This window comes from Homarus americanus, unplaced genomic scaffold, assembly GCF_018991925.1.
Source record: "Homarus americanus isolate GMGI-L3 unplaced genomic scaffold, GMGI_Hamer_2.0 scaffold53653, whole genome shotgun sequence".
Lineage (NCBI taxonomy): Eukaryota > Metazoa > Arthropoda > Malacostraca > Decapoda > Nephropidae > Homarus > Homarus americanus.
This window is the reverse complement of record NW_024716333.1, coordinates 15001-38268: the sequence shown is the minus strand read 5'-3', so window position 1 is coordinate 38268 and position 23268 is coordinate 15001. Positions and strand designations below refer to the sequence as shown.

Below are 23268 nucleotides of genomic sequence, written 5' to 3'. Positions count from 1 at the left end.
AGGTTTGATTAAAATAAGTTAGGTTTGATTAGATTAAATAAGTATGGGGCCCAATAGGACTGGGGCCTATCTGAACAAACACACAGCTGCGTCAAGGCCACTACACACAGCTGCGTCAAGGCCACTACACACAGCTGCGTCAAAGCCACTACACACAGCTGCGTCAAAGCCACTACACACAGCTGCGTCAAGGCCACTACACACAGCTGCGTCAAGGCCACTACACACAGCTGCGTCAAGGCCACTACACACAGCTGCGTCAAAGCCACTACACACAGCTGCGTCAAAGCCACTACACACAGCTGCGTCAAAGCCACTTCACACAGCTGCGTCAAAGCCCCACCAGTAACAAAGTGCCTCCTCTTCCCTAACTTACTTTTATGCTAATTACCCCCAAAAGTTTTAATTACTTAGCGGTACAATTAACATTTTCTGTTTATGTAATATTTGTTCACTTGCTATGACAGGTAAATAGTCTACGATACCTGTAAGTGGTGTCAAGGTCAGGTGAATCTATTGGCGTTCTATTGTGTATCATTAATAGACTCGTGTTTAGTGTGTAATAGATTTGTGCTCTCCTGTTATTCACTGTTATGCATTCCTGTCATCCATTCCTGTTATGCATTCCTGTCATACATTCCTGTCATCCATTCCTGTCATCCATTCCTGTTATGCTTTCCTGTCATCCATTCCTGTTATGCTTTCCTGTCATCCATTCCTGTTACTCATTCCTGTTATAAATTCCTGTCATACATTCCTGTAATGCATTCCTGTCATCCATTTCTGTCATTCATTCCTGTTATTAATTCCTGTCATACATTCCTGTCATTCATTCTTGTCATTCATTCCTGTTATTAATTCCTGTCATCCATTTCTGTCATTCATTCCTGTTATTAATTCCTGTCATCCATTTCTGTCATTCATTCCTGTTATTAATTCCTGTCATACATTCCTGTCATTCATTCTTGTCATTCATTCCTGTTATTAATTCCTGTCATCCATTTCTGTCATTCATTCCTGTTATTAATTCCTGTCATCCATTTCTGTCATTCATTCCTGTTATTAATTCCTGTCATACATTCCTGTCATTCATTCTTGTCATTCATTCCTGTTATTAATTCCTGTCATCCATTCTTGTCATTCATTCCTGTTATTAATTCCTGTCATCCATTTCTGTCATTCATTCCTGTTATTAATTCCTGTCATACGTTCCTGTCATCCATTCCTGTCATACATTCCTGTCATCCATTCCTGTCATCCATTCCTGTCATCCATTCCTGTCGTGCACTACCACTTGACACCATGGCCATCTGTCACCTACCTCATCCATCACACCTCACACCATGGCCATCTGTCACCTACCTCATCCATCACACCTCACACCATGGCCATCTCTCACCTACCTCATCCATCACACCTCACACCATGCCATTCTCACCTACCTCATATCCATCACACCTCACACTTTATGGCCATTCTCACCTACCTCATCCATCACACTCACACCATGGCCATCTCTCACCCACCTCATCCACCTTCACACCATGGCCATCTCACCCACTTATCCATCAAGAATTCCCACAACTACGGCCATCTCCTCACCTACCTCATCCATCACACTCACACCATGGCCACATCTCACCCACCCCACATCCACTCACACCTCACACCATGGCCATCTCTCACCCACCTCATCCATCACATTCCCCACACCACAGGCCATCTCACCCACCTCATCCATCACACCTCACACCATGGCCATCTCTCACCCACCCCATCCATCACACCTCACACCATGGCCATCTCTCACCTACCCCATCCATCACACCTCACACCATGGCCATCTCACCTACCCATCCATCACACCTCACACCATACATTCTCACCCACCCCATCCATCACACCTCACACCATGGCCATCTTCACCCACCTCATCCATCACATCTCACACCATGGCCATCTCACCCACCTCATCCATCACACCTCACACCCACATTTCTCACCTACCTTCATCCATCACACTCACACCATACACTTCACCTACCCTCATCCATCACACCCCACACCACATGGCCATCTCTCACCCACCATCCATCACACCCCACACCATGGCCATCTCACCCACCCCATCCATCACACCTCACACCATGGCCACATTCCTCACCCACCTCATCCATCACACCTCACACCATGGCCATCTCTCACCCACCTCATCCATCACACCTCACACCATGGCCATCTCTCACCCACCTCATCCATCACACCTCACACCATGGCCATCTCTCACCCACCTCATCCATCACACCTCACACCATGGCCATCTCTCACCTACCTCATCCATCACACCTCACACCATGGCCATCTCTCACCCACCTCATCCATCACACCTCATCCTCTTTGTCCCCTCCCTCATCCAACCATCTCTTCACATCTTCTTTATTACCGATTTTATCTCTTCCCATTCTCTCAATTCTCCTTTTATTTCCTCCTCATCTCCTCTTTATTTCTCTATTTCTTATTCTCTTCCTCTTCTCTTTATCCCACAGTCTCTAGGTACTGATAAGAGTCGATTATATTGTGTTTTTAATAGACGTTGGATCTATTGAGTCACTTGATGTCTATTGAGTTCAGATGCTCTCTTCTCCAGCCAGAATAAAACGAACAACAACCATAAAATTTTAGAAAACTGATCCACACCGACCGTTAAGGCGGCCCTAACCCTTAAGGGGGAGGTAAGGGGGTGAGGAGGGGAATGGGAGAGAGTTAGGGGAAGTAGAGATAGTAGACAAGGGGAAGTAAAGATGGGAGATATGAGGAGGTGTGAGGGAGAGAGGTGAGAGAAGGAGATGGTAGAGTGAAGTGAGGGGAGAGAAAGAGAAGAGAAGAGAAGCCAAGAAGAGAGAGAGAGAGAGAGAGAGAGAGGACGAGAATGGGTGAGTCATCCACCAGCACTCCCCTGCGGTCACAGTCACCCTCCCGCTTGTGGTTCATATAATCCACCGCAGGAACCCGTAAACCGCAGGTATGACATGACTTATACTCCAGGTGTCAGGTGTCATGGCAGGGATGAGGTGTACCGTGTCATACTGTTACCACCCCACCCACCCTCCCCACCCCACACACCACCCACACCACCCACACCACCCACCCACCCACGCACCACCCACCCACCCACGCACCACCCACCCACCCAACGACCCACACACCACCCACCACCCACCCACCCACCCACCACACCCACCCACACACCACCCACCCACCACCCACCCACCACCCACCCACACACCACCCACCACGCCACCCACACCACCACGCCACCCACACACCACCCACCCACCACCCACGCCACCCACACACACCACCACCACCCACGCCACCCAACACCACCCACCCACACACCACCACCCACCACCACGCCCACACACACGCCAACCCACACCAACCACCACCCACCCACAACCAACACCAACCAACCACCCCACCACCCACCCCACCCACCCACCCACCCACCCACACACCACCCACCCACCCACCCACGCCACCCACACCACCCACCCACCCACCACCCACCCACCCACGCCACCCACCCACCCACGCCACCCACACACCACCCACCCCACCCACACACCACCCACACCCACGCCACCCACACACCACCCACCCCACCCACACACCACCCACCCACACACCACCCACCCACACACCACCCACCACGCCACCCACACACCCACCCACGCCACCACACACCCACCCACCCACCCACGCCACCCACGCCACCCACCCACCCACCACGCCACCCACCCACCCACCCACGCCACCACACACCACCCACCCACCCACCCACACCCACACACCACCCACCCACACACCACCCACCCACCCACGCCACCCACCCACCCACGCCACCCACACACACCACCCACACACCACCCACCACCCACCCACCACCCACACACCACCCACCACCCACCCACTACCCACCCACACACTACCCACCCACCCACGCCACCCACACACCACCCACCCAACCCACCCACGCCACCCACACACCTCGAAGACCACTTTTATAAAATTTAACCTTTTATTTAATTCTTCAAGTTTACCCCTGTTAAATATTTGCCCTTATTGGGGACGGCTTATTGACCCCTGAACAAAATCGTCGCTTTAGCCAAATAAAGTAATCAAAATGGCGCCCAGTAGTGAATGGGTTAAAATTTACCTCCTTCCAATTTACTTCCTACTAAAATTAACTCCTTACTAGAGTTAACTCTCTGCCAAATAAATACAGTTGAAATAAACGCTGGTAAAAAATACTCATTAATATGACATGAGGCAACGCTGATTGCTATACAAATTTATGCAATCTGTGGTGAACGATTTATACTGAGTTGTGTATACCTGAAAAAAAAGTATGAATGTGTATCAAAATAGTTGACTTTTTGGTTAAATTAATGTATATTTTGGGAAGAATATCGAAAGAGAAAAACTTATATATTGCCAAACATTTATTGTAGGGTAGAAAACTGGTGTTAAGCTGCGTTAGTGTCAGTGGGGAGGTCCGTGGTATGAGCGGGCCAGGGGTGTGGGAGAGTTATTCCATCAGGCAGTCAGTCAGGGACGGTGTTGATGGGGTTTGCTGATAAAGATAATATATTTTAGAATGAAATAATAATGATAAATACACACACACATAGTAGTAATAATTGTTCTGCCTCATTTACATCACTACCACACCACCACCACCCTCCCCTAGCTCCACACCACAGCCACCCTCCCCTAGCTCCACACCACAGCCACCTCCCCTTCAGCGCCATACCACAGCCACCCCTCCCCTAGCTCCACACCACAGCCACCCCTCCCCTAGCTCCACACCACAGCCACCCCCCTTCAGCACCATACTGCAGCCACCCTCCCCTAGCTCCACACACAGCCACCCCCTCCCCTAGCCCACACCATAGCCACCCTCCCCCTAGCTCCACACACAGCCACCCCCCCCTAGCTCCACACCATAGCCACCCTCCTTAGCTCCACACCATAGCCACCCTCCCCTAGCTCCACACCACAGCCACCCCCCTTCAGCGCCATACCACAGCCACCCCTCCCCTAGCTCCACACCACAGCCACCCCTCCCCTAGCTCCACACCATAGCCACCCCCTCTCCTAGCTCCACACACAACCACCCCTCTCAGCGCCACACCACAGCCACACCCTCCCCAGCTCCACACACAGCCACCCCCTCTCAGCGCCACACCACAGCCACCCCTCCCCCCTAGCCCACACCACAGCCACCCCTTCAGCGCCATACCACAGCCACCCTCCCCTAGCTCCACACCACAGCCACCCCCACCCTAGCTCCACACCATAGCCACACCCTCCCCCTAGCTCCACACACAGCCACCCTCAGCGCCACACCACAGCCACACCCTCCCCTAGCTCCACACACAGCCACCCCCTTCCTAGCCCACACACAACCACCCCCTCTCAGCGCCACACCACAGCCACACACCTCCCTAGCTCCACACACAGCCACCCCCTCTCAGCGCCACACCACAGCCACACCCCTCTCTCCTCAGCCCCAGTATCATGGTTAACACACACAATCTTCCCCGCGGCGAATTGAACCTTTACAGGGTAACAAGGGAACAATGTGTCCCAGGGCAGCCGTGGACGTGACTGGCGGTGTGTCCCAGCGGTCCACTGTCCCAAAGTTTCCTCCGTGACGGCCCAGATACTAGGCTGGACCGGGACATTAATGTGTATGTGATAAGATTCACCAGGGAGTCATGACGCTGATAGCACTGCCGCTCTCCTTCTGGTCTCCCTGCTGCTCTCCCTGCCGCTCTCCGTCTGGTCTCCTGCTGGTCTCCTGCTGCCTCTCCCTGCCTCTCTCCTTCTGGTCTCCCTGCTGGTCTCCTGCTGCCTCCCTGCCGCCTCCTGGTCTCCCTGCTGCCTCCTCCCGGTCTCCCACTGGTCTCCCTGCTGGTCTCCCTGCTGGTCTCCCTGCTGGTCTCCCTACTGGTCTCCCGGCACTCAGGCTTGGTGTGTAGTTCTAGTACTGTGAAACCGAGACCTAGCTTACCTGAGACAAGGAGTAGCTGAGACACAGGGTAGCTGAGACGGCCTAGCTGAGACACGGCCAAGCTGAGACACGGGCTGGGACACGGCCTAGCTGAGACATGACCTAACTGAAACACGGCCTAGCTGAGACACGGCGTAACTGAGACACGGTTAGCTGAGACACGACCTAACTGAGACACTCAAGCTGTGACACGGCTAGCTGGAGACACGACCTAGTTGGAGACCCTAGCTGAGACACGACCTAGCTGAGACACGACCCAGCTGAGACACGACCTAGTTGAGACACGACCTAGTTGAGACACTACCTAGCTGAGACACGACCCAGTTGAGACACGACCTAGTTGAGACACTACCCAGCTGAGACACGACCTAGTTGAGACACTACTCCAGCTGAGACACTACCAGTTGAGACACTACCTAGCTGAGAACACGACCAGCTGAGACACCTAGCTGAGACACGACCTAGTTGAGACACGACCTAGCTGAGAGAGGGAGGGAGAGAGAGTGTGGTGGTGGTCGACTCACACAATGTGGTTGATTAAAGTGAGGGGGAAAAAATGGTGGTGGTAGGCTGGTAGGGAGGCGTCCTGGTAGTGAGTATGATAATGTATGGTAGTGTGGTAATGTATGGTAACAGAGGCAGAGTGGTAAGTATAGTAACAGACGTAAATGTATGGTAAACACAGAGTGGCCCAAATATTACATGCTGTACAACAGAGGCAAAGTGGAAAGTATATTGTATGGTGTTTTGTCAAATGAAATGCAAACAGAGGCAAAGTGGTAAAGTATATAATGTATGGTAGTGTGGTAAATGCATGGTAAAAGGCAGATGCTTAGTTGTGTAATGCAATGGTATTAATGTATGGTAAGATGCCAAGAGTGTTTATATTGCAACGGTGTGGTTGCTATAGTTGTGGCATGGTAGTATGGTAGCAGATGCCAACCTAGAGGTACTACAAACACAGAGATAAGCCTCTATATTACCCTGAGCATTATTACATGAACGGGTATTATTGTGGTAGCCTCTGTGTCCGACCCGCGCCACCGTTTTAATAGCTTAGAGTAGTGAAGATCTTTCTATTTTTCCCCTTTTTGACTTTTTTTTTCCTTTTTTTTTCTTTTTGACTTTTTTTTTTTTTCCCCTTGACTTTTTTCCTTTTTTTCCCTTTTTGACTTTTTTCCTTTTTCCTTTTTTTCCTTTTTTTTCTTTTTCCTTTTTTCCCCATTGTGTTTTTCGTGTTTTAAGTTTGAGCTGATGTTTTAAATTAATGGAAATTGTTCTGTGGTGTGTGTGTGTGTGTGTGTGTGTGTGTGTGGCAGTGAATGGGGTGTGTGAATGGATGAGGCAGTGGATGAGATGTGAGGACTGGATGAGGTGAGGGACTGGATGAGGTGTGTGAGGGACTGGATGAGGTGTGGAGGGACTGGATGAGTGGAGGGACTGGATGAGATGTGAGGGACTGGATGAGGTGTGATGGACTGGATGAGGCAATGGATGACGTATGAGTGAGTGGAGTTGACGGTGAATGGGACAATGGATTGATTCACTGAGAAGTTGAGGGCAATGAGGTCATATGTGCATTGAGGAGAGAGAGAGAGAGAGAGAGAGAGAGAGAGAGAGAGAGAGAGCGTTTATAAGGTGTTATTGCTGTATGTATGAGACACGTACACTAAACACGTACACAAAACTCGTACACAAAACACGTACACAAAACACGTACACTAAACACGTACACTAAACACGTACAGTAAACACGTATACAAAACATGTACACAAACACGTACACTAAGCACGTACTTCTGTATAATGGAAGATCATATTAACATTGAAAGTACACAGCGACGTAATTTAGTGAGATAATGGGGCTAATTAGTCACTAGGTGTGTGTGTGTGTGTGTGTGTGTGTGTGTTAGGTAGGTGTGTGTGTGTGTGTGTGACGTTAGTGAGATATGACTTTACACACACACACACACACACACACACACACACACACACACACACACAATCAACCAGTTTCATGATTTATAAGGCGACCTGCCCAGGTGTGTCGGGGGGGAGGGGGGGTGATAAAAAGTAGGGAAGGGGAAGGAAGGGGGGGGAGGAAGGAAGGAAGGGGGGAGGAAGAGAGACAGATACCAGAAAAGGGCAGAGAGGAGTGAAGAAAGATATGATGTTTAGGAGATGGGAGAGGAGGGGAGGGGTTGCTAAGGGGGGAAGGAGGGGAGAAGGAAAACGTGGGAAGGAAGGAAGCTTGTGAGGGGGAAGGAAGGGAGGAAGAGGGAAATGTAGAGATAAGGAATGTGATAAATGGGTAATGGGTGAGAGGTGAGAAGGAAGGAAGGGCAGGAGAAGGGAAAGGAGAGGAGATGAGAGAGAGGGAAGGAGGGAAGCATGAGTACAAGATGGGTGTTGGGGAGGGGTGAGGGGAGGCTTATTGATTCAGGATTAAGTGGGCCCCAGACCAATGGGCCCCATGCTAACCTAACCTAATCACTAGGACTGACCCTAATCCAATGGGCCCCAGTCATGATAGGTTATGTTAGATTGGGGCCCTTTAGTATCGGGGACTGTGGTAGTGGTGATAGTTGTAGAGGAAGATGGAAAGGTGGTAGTGGTGGTAGTGGCTGGGGAATGGTGGTAGGGGTGATCTAGGTGTGTGTGTGTGTGTGGAGAGAGAGAGAGAAGAGAGAGAGATAATGAGAGACAGAGTGAGACAGTGATTGTGAGATAAAGAGAATAGAGAGAGAGAGAGTGTGTGTGTGAGAGAGACAGTGAGAGATAATGAGAGACAGAGAGTGAGACAGCGATTGTGAGATAAAGAGATAGAGAGAGAGTGTGTGTGAGAGACAGAGATAATGGAGAGATAAAAATATAGTCGATAAAGAGATTTTTCCTAACCTGTCGATGTATTGTGGGGATCTGAGACACCTTCCTTCCTCCTCCCTCCTCCCCTCTCTCCCTCCCTTCCCCTTCTCTCCTCCCTCCCTTCCCTTCTCTCCTCCTCCTCTTTCCCATCTTCCTCTCTCCTCCCTTCCCCCTTCCTCCCCCTCCCTCCTCCCTCTCTCTCATCTTCCTCCCCCTCCTCCCTCCCTCTCCCTCCTCTTTTCCCCCTCCCTCCTCCCTCTCTCTCCCACCTCTCCTCCTCTCCCTCCTCTCTTCCCCTCTCCCTCCTCCTCCCTCTCTCTCCTCCTCCCTCCTCCCCCTCCCTCCCTCCTCTCCCCCTCCCCCTCCCTCTCTTCTCCCCCCTCCCCTCCTCCCTCTCTCTCCCTCCCTCCTCCTCCCTTCCACCTCCCTCTCCCCCTCCCTCTTCCCACCTCCCTCCTCCCCATCCCTCCCCCTCCCCCCATCCCTCCATAAACGCCCAATGCGACCCGTCTCTAAAAGCCTGAGTTAATGGCTCAACACTCCAATATATCCCTAGCTAAAGGTGCGACAGTCACTAGTGTTTATAAGGGCCAATATTTCATCCCTTGAATGGAGCGATGGTGAGGTGGGGTGAGGCTGTCAACACCACCTGGGAGGGAGAGAGAGAGAGAGAGAGAGAGAGAGAGAGAGAGATGGTGAGGTGGGGGTGAGGCCAACACCACCTGGAGGGGAGAGAGAGAGAGAGAGAGACTTCACTGTTTCCATAATTTTAAGCTTTTTTTTAATAGATTTTTCCTTGTTGGTAAATTTCTCACAGACTCTGGGATTTTATTCAGAAGTATTCAAGTTATGTTAGGTTAGGTTAGGTTAGGTTAGGTTAGGTTAGGTTAGGTTAGGTTAGGTTAGGTTAGGGTTAGGTTAGGTTAGTTAGGTAGAGTCTCAGAGTCACTTTGGTCCCATTTTTGGAATTTCTATATTAATTTGTTTGTTCTTGTTCGTGTTATTGTATTCATTTTAGGATTGTTATTGTTTATTATTTGTTATTATTGTTGTTATTGAGTTGATTGGTTTTATTATTATTGTCGTAGTTGTTGTTGTCGTTGTTGTTGTTGTTGTTGTTGTTGTTGTTGTCGTTGTCGTCTACAAGCTTCCCTCTCCTCCACTCCCTTCCCTCCTCTCCCCAGTTTTCCTCCTCTCCCTTTTCACCCTACCCCTCCACCTCTCACCCTCCCCACACTCACCCTCCCATCTACTCCACCTCCTCACCCACCTCCATACCACCCCACCTCCCACACCCACCCCCACACCCACCCCACCTCCCCACACCCTACTCCCACCCACCCCACCTCCCACACCCCCACCTCCTCACACTCACCCACTCTCCTACACCACTCCCACTCCTCCTCACACCCACTTACTCCCACCCCACTCCTCCCCATTTTGAAAAAGTGCTTTAAATGAGCTTTTAGAGACCCTGTGGAGACCATCTCAATCTACTGAGGTCTTTTCACTGACTGGCAGGAAGGGTGGCCTGGGGGGCAAGGGAGGGAAAGAGGGGAAGAAGGCAGGGAGGGAAAGTGGGGAAGAAGGGCAGGGGAGGGGAAAGTGGGGAAGAAGGGCAGGGGAGGGAAAGTGGGGAAGAAGGGCAGGGGAGGAAAGTGGGGGAAGAAGGGCAGGGAGGGAAAGTGGAAGAAGGGCAGGGAGGGAAGTGGGGAAGAAGGGAGGGAAAGGAAGTGGGGGCAAGGGAGGGAAGGTTTTTTCGACATCACTCCGCATAGGTCATTTTTAATGACCCACATCAAGGCCTGGGGGGCGAAAATATAATGTAATAAAATAATAATAATAATAATTATGATGATGGTGATGATGATGATAATAGTAATAAAATTAATAACAAAATGTATTAATAACTATTATAATAAAAGAAAAAAATATTAATAAAATTAATAACAATATTTAAAAATAAATAATTATAATAAAAGAAAATAATAATAATAATAATAATAATAATAATAATAATAATAATAATAATAATAATACAAATTTATAAAAATTATAAATAATAATAATAATAATAATAATAATAATAATACCCCCTGTAATAATAACGAGCCATAAATAAATACAAAAACAGAAAATAAAAATATCAAGAGTGAGAAACAATATATGTATGTTGTGTTGTCAATAGTAAGAGAACCAATTGAGACCCTGCAATTGTGTGTAAATGAGGCAGAAAGTCAGATCAACAACCTGGGACTTGGTTACAATTTCGTGATGCCATATGGCAGCAGGGTCTACCATTAAACAACACATTATGCTTCCAATATCTTCCCAGGCGGTAGTACCTCCCTGTTTGATAGCTGCCTTCTACCTGCAAGTGTGGGTGAAGAAGGGAAGTGTGGGGTAAGGGGAGGGAAGAAGAGGGAGTGGGATGTGTGTAGAGGTGTAACTCAGTAGTACACCCCTGGACTCACCCGGACTCAATAATACACGTATGCTGGAGTCAACCTGGACTCAGTAATACAGCCTCTGCTAGACTCGCTCAGACTCAGCAGTATACTCACTGCCGTACTCATCCGAACCTTAATAATACACCGTACTCACTCGGACTCAGCAGTACACTCACTACCGTACTCACCCGAACTCAATAATACACCGTACTCACTCGGACTCAAGTTCAGCCAAATATTACTTACGAGTTTCCCTTAATTGGCTGGAGGTGAAGGCAGGCGGTGAGGCGCGAATCATCAGCCCGTGTTGTTGATCCTATTCAGGTATTTGACGATGTTGTGAGACTTTAGGGATGTTGTGAGCATTTTAGAGATGTTGCGAGTAATTTTAGGGATGTTGTGACTTCAACTTGTGACCATTTATCGGATATTGTGAGCATTTTGGGGATGTTGTGAGCATTTGGAGGATGATATGAGCATTATGGAGATGTTGTGAGCCTTTTAGGGATGTTGTGAGTAATTTTAGGGATGTGAGCATTTGGGGGATGCTGTGAGCATTTTGGGATGTGAGTCATTTTTGGGATGTTATGAGTAAATGTAGGTGTGTTGTGAACATTTTAGGGAAGGTTATGAGTAATTTTAGGGATGTTGTGACTAATTTTAGGGATGTTATGAGTAAATTTAGGGAAGTTGTGAGTAATTTTAGGGATGTTATGAGTAATTTTAGGGATGTGAGAATTTTGGGGATGTGAGCATTTTAGGGCTGTTGTGAGCATTTCGGGATGTTGTGAGTAATTTTGGGGATGCTGTGATCACTGCTTATGGGATACTCGAGTACATCTCCAACACATCCTATGTCTGAAATCTAGCGTAGTATTGAGGTATTACTGGTGACTACTAGTAAGGGCGGCTGAAGGCGGTTGGTTATTAGTATGGACGGCTAAAGGCGGCTGGCTACTAGTAAGGGTGGCTGAGGTCGGCTGACTACTAGTAAGGGCGGCTGAAGGCGTCTGGCTACTAGTAAGGACGGCTGAAGGCGGCTGGCCACTAGTATGGGCGGCTAAAGGCGTCTGGCTACTAGTAAGGGCGGCTGAGGTCGGCTGGCTACTAGTAAGGGCGGCTGAAGGCGTCTGGCTACTAGTAAGGGCGGCTGAAGGCGTCTGGCTACTAGTAAGGACGGCTGAGGGCGGCTGGCTACTAGTAAGGGCGGTTGAGGTCGGCGGCCGCTGATGAGGGTAATTGAATCTACCGCCGGGGGGTCGTGCTCCACTACCCACGACCACCCACGACCACCGACCATTTCTTATGACTGTCGACTACCACCCACACGACCACCACCCACTACCATTACGCACGACCACCCATGACCACCGACCATTACTTAAGACTCGACTACCACCCACACGACCACCACCCACGACCACCGACCATGACTTAGACTTATGAATTACTGCCCACGACTACCATCTACGACACTCTCTCTCTCTCTCTCAGTATTACCCCCTGTTCCACATCGTCTCCCTCCCTCCCTCCCATAATTACTTAATATACCTGAGTTTTACCTTCCTTTACGGGGCCTTACCTGTCCTAATCTTCGCCTTGTTTACCTGTGTTCTCTTAGCTGCCTTCTACCTTTTCCTGCCTGGGGAGTAGTGGGGTGTAGGTGTTGTGTGGGGTGTAGGAGGTGTTGTGTGGGGTGTAGGTGTTGTGTGGGGTGTAGGAGGTGTTGTGTGGGGTGTAGGTAGGTGTTGTGTGGGGTGTAGGTGTTGTGTGGGGTGTAGGTGGTGTGGGGGTGTAGGTGTTGTGTGGGGTGTAGGAAGTGTTATGTGGTGTAGGTGTTGTCGGATGTCATAGAGTGTAGTGAGGTGGTGTAGGTGTAGTGGGTTTGTCGTGACTGTGGGTGTTATGGTCGGGTGTAGGCGGGTCTCTGGGGTGTAGTGAGGTGTTCTGGGGTGTAGTGGCTCTCTCTCTCTCCGGCTGAGAGTTGCCAACACATTCCTCTCTACACATAGATGTTTATTTAAGACTTAGACCCATACAACAGGTGAGTGAGGTGTTGTTTACTGATGATGCTGAGAGACAGGTGAGAGCTGAGAGACAGGTGAGCGCTGAGAGACAGGTGGGAACTGAGAGACAGGTGAGAGCTGAGAGACAGGTGAGCGCTGAGAGACAGGTGGGAACTGAGAGACAGGTGGGAGCTGAGAGACAGGTGAGCGCTGAGAGACAGGTGAGAGCTGAGAGACAGGTGGGAACTGAGAGACAGGTGGGAACTGAGAGACAGGTGGGAACTGAGAGACAGGTGGGAACTGAGAGACAGGTGAGAGCTGAAAGACAGGTGAGCGCTGAGAGACTGGTGGGAACTGAGAGACAGGTGAGCGCTGAGAGACAGGTGAGAGCTGAGAGACTGGTGAGAGCTGAGATCAGGTGGGAACTGAGAGACGGGTGAGGCTGAGACAGGTGAGCGCTGAGAGATAAGGAGCGCTGAGAGACAGTTGAGCACTGAGAGACAGTTGAGCGCTGAGAGACAGTTGAGCGCTGAGAGCCAGTTGAGCGCTGAGAGACAGGTGAGCGTTGAGAGACAGGTGAGCGCTGAGAGACAGGTGAGCGTTGAGAGACAGGTGGACGCTGAGACAGGTGAGCGCTGAGACAGGTGGACGCTGAGAGACAGGTGAGCGCTGAGAGACAGGTGTACAACGTCTGCCATAGATAGGGATATATGAACTTATGTTATTGGGTCACTAAAACCTCGGCACAAAGATGACCTTGAGAATGCGTTTGGCCTTGACCTTTGACCCTTCTAGAACTTGTCACAGGGGATTTATACACCAAGTTTGAACTCTGTATCTATTACTGTCCTCGAGTTATTGCTTGAAACATGTTTACCTTACAGACAGACAGACAGACAGACAGACAGATAGAGCAGACAGACAGATAGACAGACTGGACTGGTCTGCTCACTTCATCTCGCCGGTGTGGGTCAGGTACACACACACAGGTGATCTGGGCCGGTACACCTGACTGGTTTATTAGTGGTGTATGATACATGAATTAAATGTCGTGTTGATGTGATGAATGGTGATTGTCTTCTACCGCAATGGTGTCTGGCTGGCTGGCTGGCTGGCTGGCTGGCTGGCTGGCTGGCTGGCTGGCTGGGTGTCTGACTGGCTGGCTGGCTGGCTGGCTGGGTGTCTGGCTGGCTGGGTGGCTGACTGGCTTGGCTCTCTGCTCTTTTTTTGTTTGTTGTTTGCCACTGCTCTTGTTTATAGTTTGTTCTTTGTACTGTTGTCTTTTTCCAACTGTTCTTGTGTGTGTGTGGGTGTGTGTGTGTGTGTGTGTGTGTGTGTGTGTGTGTGTGTGTGTGTGTGTGTGTGTGTGTGTGTGTGTGTGTGTGTGTGTGTGTGTGTGTGTGTGTGTGTGTGTGTGTGTGTGTGTGTGTGTGTGTGTGTGTGTGTGTGTGTGTGTGTGTGTGTGTGTGTGTGTGTGTGTGTGTGTGTGTGTGTGAGAAACTCGGTAATCATTGTTGACTTCTTAAGGAGAGTTAAGGAAGATATTTACGGTTAATAGTATACGGTATTGTATTTACAGATCAGTTTATGAACTACACAACAGGTCGACCAGGCGATGTGTACCCGAGAACCCTATACCCCTCTCTCCCCTGCCCCTCCCCCTGCCCCCCCCCTCCCCTCCCTCCCTCTGCCCCTCCCCCCCCCCCCCCTGCCCCCCCCCTGCCCCTCCCCCTGCCCCTCCCCCTGCCCCTCCCCTGCCCCCTACCCCTCCCCCTGCCCCTGCCCCTCCCCTGCCCCTCCCCCTGCCCTCCCCTGCCCCTGCCCTCCCCTCTGGCTAAACTAATCAGATCTTTGTTATTATTAAACTCATCTCAGTTCTTAAGGCGACCAAGAACATGGACACGATAACGGACACGACGCACGATAACGACGCGACGCACGATAACGGACACGACGCACGATAACGGACGGACGCGACGCGCGATAACGGACACGACGCACGATAACGGACACGACGCACGATAACGGACACGACGCACGATAACGACACGACGCACGATAACGGACGCGACGCGCGATAACGGACACGACGCACGGACACGACGCACGATAACGGACACGACGCACGATAACGGACGCGACGCGCGATAACGGACACGACGCACGATAACGGACACGACGCACGATAACGGACACGACGCACGATAACGGACACGACGCGCGATAACGGACGCGACGCGCGATAACGGACACGACGCACGATAACGGACACGACGCACGATAACGGACACGACGCACGATAACGGACGCGACGCACGATAACGGACGCGACGCACGATAACGACGACGCACGATAACGGACGCGACGCGCGATAACGGACACGACGCACGATAACGGACACGACGCACGATAACGGACGCGACGCACGATAACGGACGCGACGCACGATAACGGACACGACGCACGATAACGGACGCGACGCACGATAACGGACACGACGCGCGATAACGGACACGACGCACGATAACGGACACGACGCACGATAACGGACGCGACGCACGATAACGGACACGACGCACGATAACGGACACGACGCACGATAAAGGACACAACGACGTACGACTCCAGTATTATCCAACTTATGTTCTCAGGTCACTTGTGGTTAGGTTAGGTTAGGTTAGGTTAGGTTAGGTGAGTTAAGGTTAATTAAAAAAAAGTTAGTTTCCAAAACATATTCCCTTTTTAACTTTGTAAATATTACCTGCTTGTGGGTCATTACACCTGAGTTAAGTAGTAATTAGTGAAACGAGAAGTGAGAGGATGATTTTACAGGTGTGATAAAGGTAATTAGTTAGGCCTTTCTTCTCACCTTTACTAATTAGGAGACTGGGAGGTAATTAGGAATGGGAACAATAGGGAGGTAATTAAGGTAAGGTAATTGATCAAGAGCCAAGCAAGAGAAATGTAATTAGGAGCGAAGTAATTAACGGGTTAAACACGAATAAGGTAATTAAAGGGAAAGATCATTAACAGAAACAAAAATAACGGGGAAGGTAATTAAAGGAGAGGTAATTAGGAGGAAAGGCAATTAGTGGATTGTTTGAGGAAGAAAGTTGGTGATTTGCGAGTGTAAACTTGACTGGCTCCTCCTCCTCCTCCCTCACTAATTATCACAGGCCAGTTACTGAAGGGAGTCACAGTCTCTCGAACATAAAAATGACAGTGTTTACCATAATGAGGTGTGTGTGTGTGTGTGTGTGTGTGTGTGTGACGTTAACTAAAGCAAAGGTGAATTGAGTCGTTAACCAGAGCAAAGGTGAATTTAGTCTGCATAATGTTGGGCAAGTTTTGAAGACTCACTTTAGAGGCGAGAGTTGCTAACGAGTGTGATAATGACCCAACAGAAGGAGCTAGTCTATGGGTCTCTGAATCAGTCACAGGTGGCCGATTGGACCCCAGATTTAATGGGGCCTAGTTCTATTGGGCCCCAAGTCCCCAACCTAACATAACTTAAACTCATCTTCCAACACCCTCGTCCTTCAACACCCTCGTCCTCCAACACCTCGTCCTCCAACACCCTCGTCCTCCAACACCCTCGTCCTCCAACACCCTCGTCCTCCAACACCCTCGTCCTCCAACAACACCCTCGTCCTCCAACACCCTCGTCCTCCAACACCCTCGTCTTCTCATCGTTTTCCACCAACTTTTCCCGGCCAATTATTTCCACCAATATATTCCGCCAAGATTTTTTCCCCACCAACATTTACTGCCAACACCTCCCCCACCAACTTTCGTTCCTCCAACAAGATCTCCATCCCCAACATCTTGCTCCAACATTTGTCATCACCTTCTCTCACTTCCTTTCTTCTTTCTTTCTTCTATTCTCGGGAACTGATGTTTTTATAACCATGTACGTAGGATCTCTTCTCTCTCTCTCTCTCTCTCTCTCTCTCTCGCTTTGTCACCATCTCCTATATTTTTACCTTATTACTTTTATCAAACGTACATGCTGCCCGTCCGTCCGTCCTTGCTTCCGTCTTCCTAGCATCCGTCCGTCCTTGTGTCCGTCCTTCCTTGCATCCGTCTGTCCTTGTGTCCGTCCGTCCTTGTATCCGTCCGTCCTTACATCCGTCCGTTCTTGTATCCGTCCGTCCTACATCCGTCCGTCCTTGTTTCCGTCCGTCTTTGTTTCCGTCCGTCTCATCCGTCTGCCTTGTATCCGTCCGTCCTACATCCGTCCGTCCTTACATCCGTCCGTCCTACATCCGTCCGTCCCTACATCCGTCCTCCTTACATCCGTCCGTCCTTACATCCGTCCGTCCTTACATCCGTCCGTCCTTACATCCGTCCGTTCTACATCCGTCTGTCTCTACATCCGTCCGTCCTTACATCCGTCCGTCCCTACATCCGTCCGTCTCATCTGTCCGTTCTAATATCCGTCCGTCTCTTGTATCGTCTACTTGTATCCGTCCGTCTCACATCCGTCCGTCCTTATCCGTCTGCCTTACATCCGTCCGTCCCTACATCCGTCTGTCCTTACATCCGTCCGTCCCTACATCCGTCTGTTCCCATCCGTCCGTCTCTACATCCGTCCGTCCTTACTTATCCGTCTCATATTTATCTCGTCTCACATCCGTCCGTCCTTACATCCGTCCGTCTCTACATCCGTCCGTCTCTCACATCCGTCCGTTCTACATCCGTCCGTCCTTACATCCGTCCGTCCTACATCCGTCCGTTTTACATCCGTCCGTCCTACATCCGTCCGTCTCTACATCCGTCCGTCTTTACATCCGTCCGTTCTTACATCCGTCCGTCCTACATTCGTCCGTCTCATCCGTCCGTCCTTACATCCGTCCGTCCTACATCCGTCCGTCCTTATATTTATCCGTCCTTATGATTATCCGTTCTTACATCCGTCCGTCCTCATCCGTCGTTCTACATATCCGTCCGTCCTTACATCCGTCCGTTCTACATCCGTCCGTCTCTACATCCGTCCGTTCCTTACATCCGTCCGTCCTTACATCCGTCCGTCTCTCATCCGTCCGTCCTTACATCCGTCCGTTCCACATCCGTCCGTCCTTACAGCCGTCCGTCCTTACAGCCGTCCGTCCTTACATCCGTCCGTCCTTACATGTGTTTTAACCAACTGTTGTACTGTATGCATCTCTTTGTCTCTTGGTATATGTATTTATGTATCTGGTGTATGTATATCTGTATCACTATGTATAGGTATCGTGGTATATGTATCTGCTATGTGTATCGTATGTGTTTCTGCGAAGATGTGCCGTTTATATTTCCGCGAAGATGTGCCGTTTATATTTCCGCGAAGATGTGCCGTTTATATTTCCGCGAAGATGTGCCGTTTATATTTCCGCGAAGATGTGCCGTTTATATTTCCGCGAAGATGTGCCGTTTACATTTCCGCGAAGGTTTGACGTTTCTATTCCCTCACAAGTTTAGAATTCATTAAAACTTCCCGTGTAGCCAGACTCGGTTTATTGGTCCATAAATACGGTTGTGATTTTTCTGCTCGTGTTTACTTGTAGGAGAAGGTTTAATGGACACTAAGGACACATTTATTAGGTCCTGTTTTAACGCCCTTGTTTGAGGTTGTGTTTTAGGTTTACATAAATTGGAGAGAATTTTGTGTTTGGGTTTAATTTATTTGTTAACTTAGTGTGAATATTGAATTAAAATGAAGTGTTGTTAGTTCGTATCGAGGTTAAATATGGATGATCTGGTGGTTAGTCACCCCAGCTTATTGCTATTTTGAGGGTTAGGTAAGGTTAGGTTAGGCCAGGCCAGGTTAGGTTAGGTTAGGTTAGGTCAGGTCAGGTCAGGTCAGGCAGGTTTTAGTTAGGATATTTTACTTCTAACCCTCATCTGTACATACACAATAACTGACTCTGGTCGCCGCCTTTACATCAATATTCCTCAGTTGATGTTTGGAGCGAGAGGCAGCCATCAGCGGCACCATAAAGCCTTCACTAACTGTATTATGGAGTAGTCACACGATGTTAGGGCGAGGTGCCATGGGTGCCAAGGGCGAGGTGCCAAGGGTCCCAAGGGCGAGGTGCCAAGGGTCCCACAAGGAGGTGCCAAGGGTCCCAAGGGCGAGGTGCCAAGGGTCCCAAGGGCGAGATGCCATGGACCTCAAGGGCGATGTGCCAAGGATTCCAAATGCAAGGTGCCAAGGATCCAAATGCAGGTGCCATGGATCTCAAGGGCGAGGTGCCATGGATCTCAAGGGCGAGGTGCCAAGGATCCCAAATGCAGGTGCCATGGATGTCAAGGGTGAGGTGCCATGGATCTCAAGGGTGAGGTGCTCTGGATCTCAAGGGCGAGGTGCCATGGATCTCAAGGGGCGAGGTGCTAAGGATCCCAAATGCAGGTGTCATGGGTGTCAAGGGTGGGTGCCATGGATCTCAAGGGCGAGGTGCCATGGATCTCAAGGGCGAGGTGCTAAGGATCCCAAATGCGAGTGTCATGGGTGTCAAGGGTGGGGTGCCATGGATCTCAAAGGCGAGGTGCCATCGAGGTGCCATGGATCAGGCCGAGGTGCCATGGATCCAAGGGCGAAGTGCCATGGATCTCAAGGCCGAGGTGCCATGGGTGCCAAGGGTGAGGTGCCATGTAGCTATACTCTTAGGGTTCTCTTTAGCGCGGAGCAGCAAGATTTATGTGTCTAGGCCAGGTATTACTTAACCCTGATGTAGTGCGGCGGGAGGAGGAAGAGGAGGGGAGGGGGAGGGTGGGGTAAGGTAGAGGAGGGTGATAGGGAAGGGGTGAGATGGTGGAGAGAGAGGGGGAGAGGATTGAGGAAGAGGGAGAGAGAGGGAGGAGGGAAGAGGGAGAGAGAGGGAGGGTTGAAGAAGAAGAGGTAGAGAGAGGGTTGAAGAAGAGGGAGAGAGAGGGAGGAGGATTGAGGAAGAGGTGGGAGGGTGGGTAGGTAGCCCCATGGGTTATGTAGCGTGAGGAAGGATAGGAGTGAAACTTACAACCGAGAGTCTATCATAATACAGTGTTCGGGGCCAGCCAGCCAAGTCTATTTATCACTCTCGATAATGTAACCTTTTTTTTTTTAAACTCAGTAACGTAACTCGTAATTATTGAGTGAATGTCCTAGTTTATTGACCCCTTTTTCCCTTACCTTCATTCTCGTCTCTCAGTATCGGGGCTACTTGGATCTATTAATCACTGTCGATAATACAACCCTCATTTTAACTCTGTAACGTAACCGGTAATTATCGAATGAATGTGCCGGATTACTCTCTCTCTCTCTCTCTCTCTCTCTCTCTCTCTCTCTCCCTTTTTTTCCTTTCTTTCTCTCTTCTTCTTCTTCCTTAGAGGTAGAGTTAATGAGGTCCCAGGCCATAATTACTGCCCGTATCACGTGCTGATTACAGGGTTTCCGGTGCACTATGGGATAATTACAGGCTGGTCAAGGTAGAGAGGGTGTAATTCACTGGTGCAGAGGGCAATTACACCCCTCAACTACCACAATATTAGGGCAAGAAGTGTAAGCGGGTAATTCTGGGCCCCCAAAGATTTTTAGCTTGGATGATAATTTCAGTGATTTTTTTCATAGCTTGTCTTTCATTACGTGGGGACGGCTAAACCACATGGTGAGGTGGTTTTATTTAATGTGATTTAATTTAGTGGTTGTTTGTGATTGAAACGTCACGCGAGGGTTGAAGGATTAGCTGGTTGGAGGATTAGTTTATTTGTCTGGCTCAAGGATTAGTTGGTTGTCTGGTTGGAGGATTAGTTGGTTGTCTGACAGGAGGATTAGTTGGTTATCTGGTTGGAGGATTAGTTGGTTGTCTGGCTGGAGGATTAGTTGGTTGTCTGGCTGGAGGATTAGTTGGTTGTCTGGCTCGAGGATTAGTTGGTTGTCTGGCTGGAGGATTAGTTGGTTGTCTGGCTGGTGGATTAGTTGGTTATCTGGTTGGAGGATTAGTTGGTTGTCTGGCTGGAGGATTAGTTGGTTGTCTGGCTGGAGGATTAGTTGGTTGTCTGCTCGAGGATTAGTTGGTTGTCTGGCTCGAGGATTAGTTGGTTGTCTGGCTGGAGGAGGATTGGTTGGTTATCTGGCTGGTGGATTAGTTCGGTTGTCTGGCTGGTGGATTAGTTGGTTTGTCCTGACAGGAGGAGTTAGTTAGTTTCTTCTTCAGGTGCGTTAGTTGGTTGTCTGGCTGGAGATTGGTTGGTTGTCTGGTTGGAGATTAGTTGGTTCCTGGCTGGGGAGATTGGTTGGTTGTCTGGTTGGAGGATAGTTGGTTGTCTGGCTACGGTGTAGTTCATTTCGTTCTGTCTGGCTGGAGGATTAGTTGGTTTCTGGATGGAGGATTAGTTGGTTGTCTGGCTGGAGGATTAGTTGGTTGTCTGGTTGGAGGATTAGTTGGTTGTCTGGTTGGAGGTTAGTTGGTTTCCTGGCTGGGGGATTAGTTGGTTGTCTGTGGTTGGAGGATTAGTTGGTTTGTCTTGGCTGGAGGTTGGTGGTTGTCTGGTTGGAGGGATGGTTGGTTGTTGGCTCGAGGATTAGTTGGTTGTCTGGTTGGAGGATTAGTTGGTTGTCAGGCTGGAGGATTAGTTGGCTGTCTGGTTGGAGGATTAGTTGGTTGTATGGCTGGAGGATTAGTTGGTTGTCTGGCAGGAGGATTAGTTGGTTGTCTGGTTGGAGGATTAGTTGGCTGCCTGGCTGGAGGATTATGTGGTTGGGTGACTGGATAATTAGCTGACTGGCTGTAGGATTAACTAGCTGTCTGACTCCCTGGCTGGAGGATTAGCTGCCTGTCGTGCATAAGGTGATGATCAGAACTACTAGATATTCACGGGTTAGGTTAGGTTAGGTTAAGTTTTAAGTTAGTTTAGCTTGGGGTAAGAGAAGGTAAGGTTAATTTAGCTTATGGTAAGAGAAGGTAAAGGTTAATTTAGCTTATGGTAAGAGAAGGTAAGGTAAGAGAAGGTAAGGTTAATTTAGCTTATGGTAAGAGAAGGTAAAGGTTAATTTAGCTTATGGTAAGAGAAGGTAAGGTTAATTTAGCTTGTGGTAAGAGAAGGTAAGGTTAATTTAGCTTGGGGTAAGAGAAGGTAAGGTTAATTTAGCTTATGTTAAGAGAAGGTAAGGTTAATTTAGCTTGGGGTAAGAGAAGGTAAGGTTAATTTAGCTTGGGGTAAGAGAAGGTAAGGTTAATTTAGCTTATGGTAAGAGAAGGTAAGGTTAATTTAGCTTGGGGTAAGAGAAGGTAAGGTTAATTTAGCTTATGGTAAGAGAAGGTAAGGTTAATTTAGCTTGGGGTAAGTGAAGGTAAGGTTAATTTAGCTTGGGGTAAGAGAAGGTAAGGTTAATTTAGCTTGGGGTAAGAGAAGGTAAGGTTAATTTAGCTTGGGGTAAGTGAAGGTAAGGTTAATTTAGCTAATGGTAAGAGAAGGTAAGGTTAATTTAGCTTATGTTAAGAGAAGGTAAGGTTAATTTAGCTTATGGTAAGAGAAGGTAAGGTTAATTTAGCTTATGGTAAGAGAAGGTAAGGTTAATTTAGCTTGGGGTAAGAGAAGGTAAAGGTTAATTTAGCTTATGGTAAGAGAAGGTAAGGTTAATTTAGCTTGGGGTAAGAGAAGGTAAGGTTAATTTAGCTTGGGGTAAGTGTGTATAATGTGTCTGACCAGGCTGAGGTGTGTAGTAATAAGTATAATTTTTGTTTCCACGGTGGAGAAGTTGAGGGTTTATGGTGACGACAATAATGTAGTAGTTTGTGACCGTCGTTAAGGTGAATACAGTGATTAAGAGGCTGGTTTGACCCGCCTTACCTGGGCTCTGGGATTGATGGTGGAAAAATCATTGGGCCGAGGCAGAGGGGCGTGTGG

General features: G+C 49.3%; 1 protein-coding gene across 1 annotated transcript; it reads right to left on the bottom strand.

Moving 5' to 3' along the window:
• Window positions 1–12278: 12278 nt before the first annotated feature.
• Window positions 12279–19366, bottom strand: LOC121858124 (putative uncharacterized protein DDB_G0290521). Its single transcript, XM_042354353.1, has 2 exons — window positions 19307–19366; window positions 12279–12620 (listed from the first exon to the last, which is right to left on the bottom strand). Exons 1-2 carry the CDS (start codon window positions 19364–19366, stop codon window positions 12279–12281), a joined length of 402 nt encoding a protein of 133 aa, XP_042210287.1.
• Between the last annotated feature and the right edge of the window lie 3902 nt (window positions 19367–23268).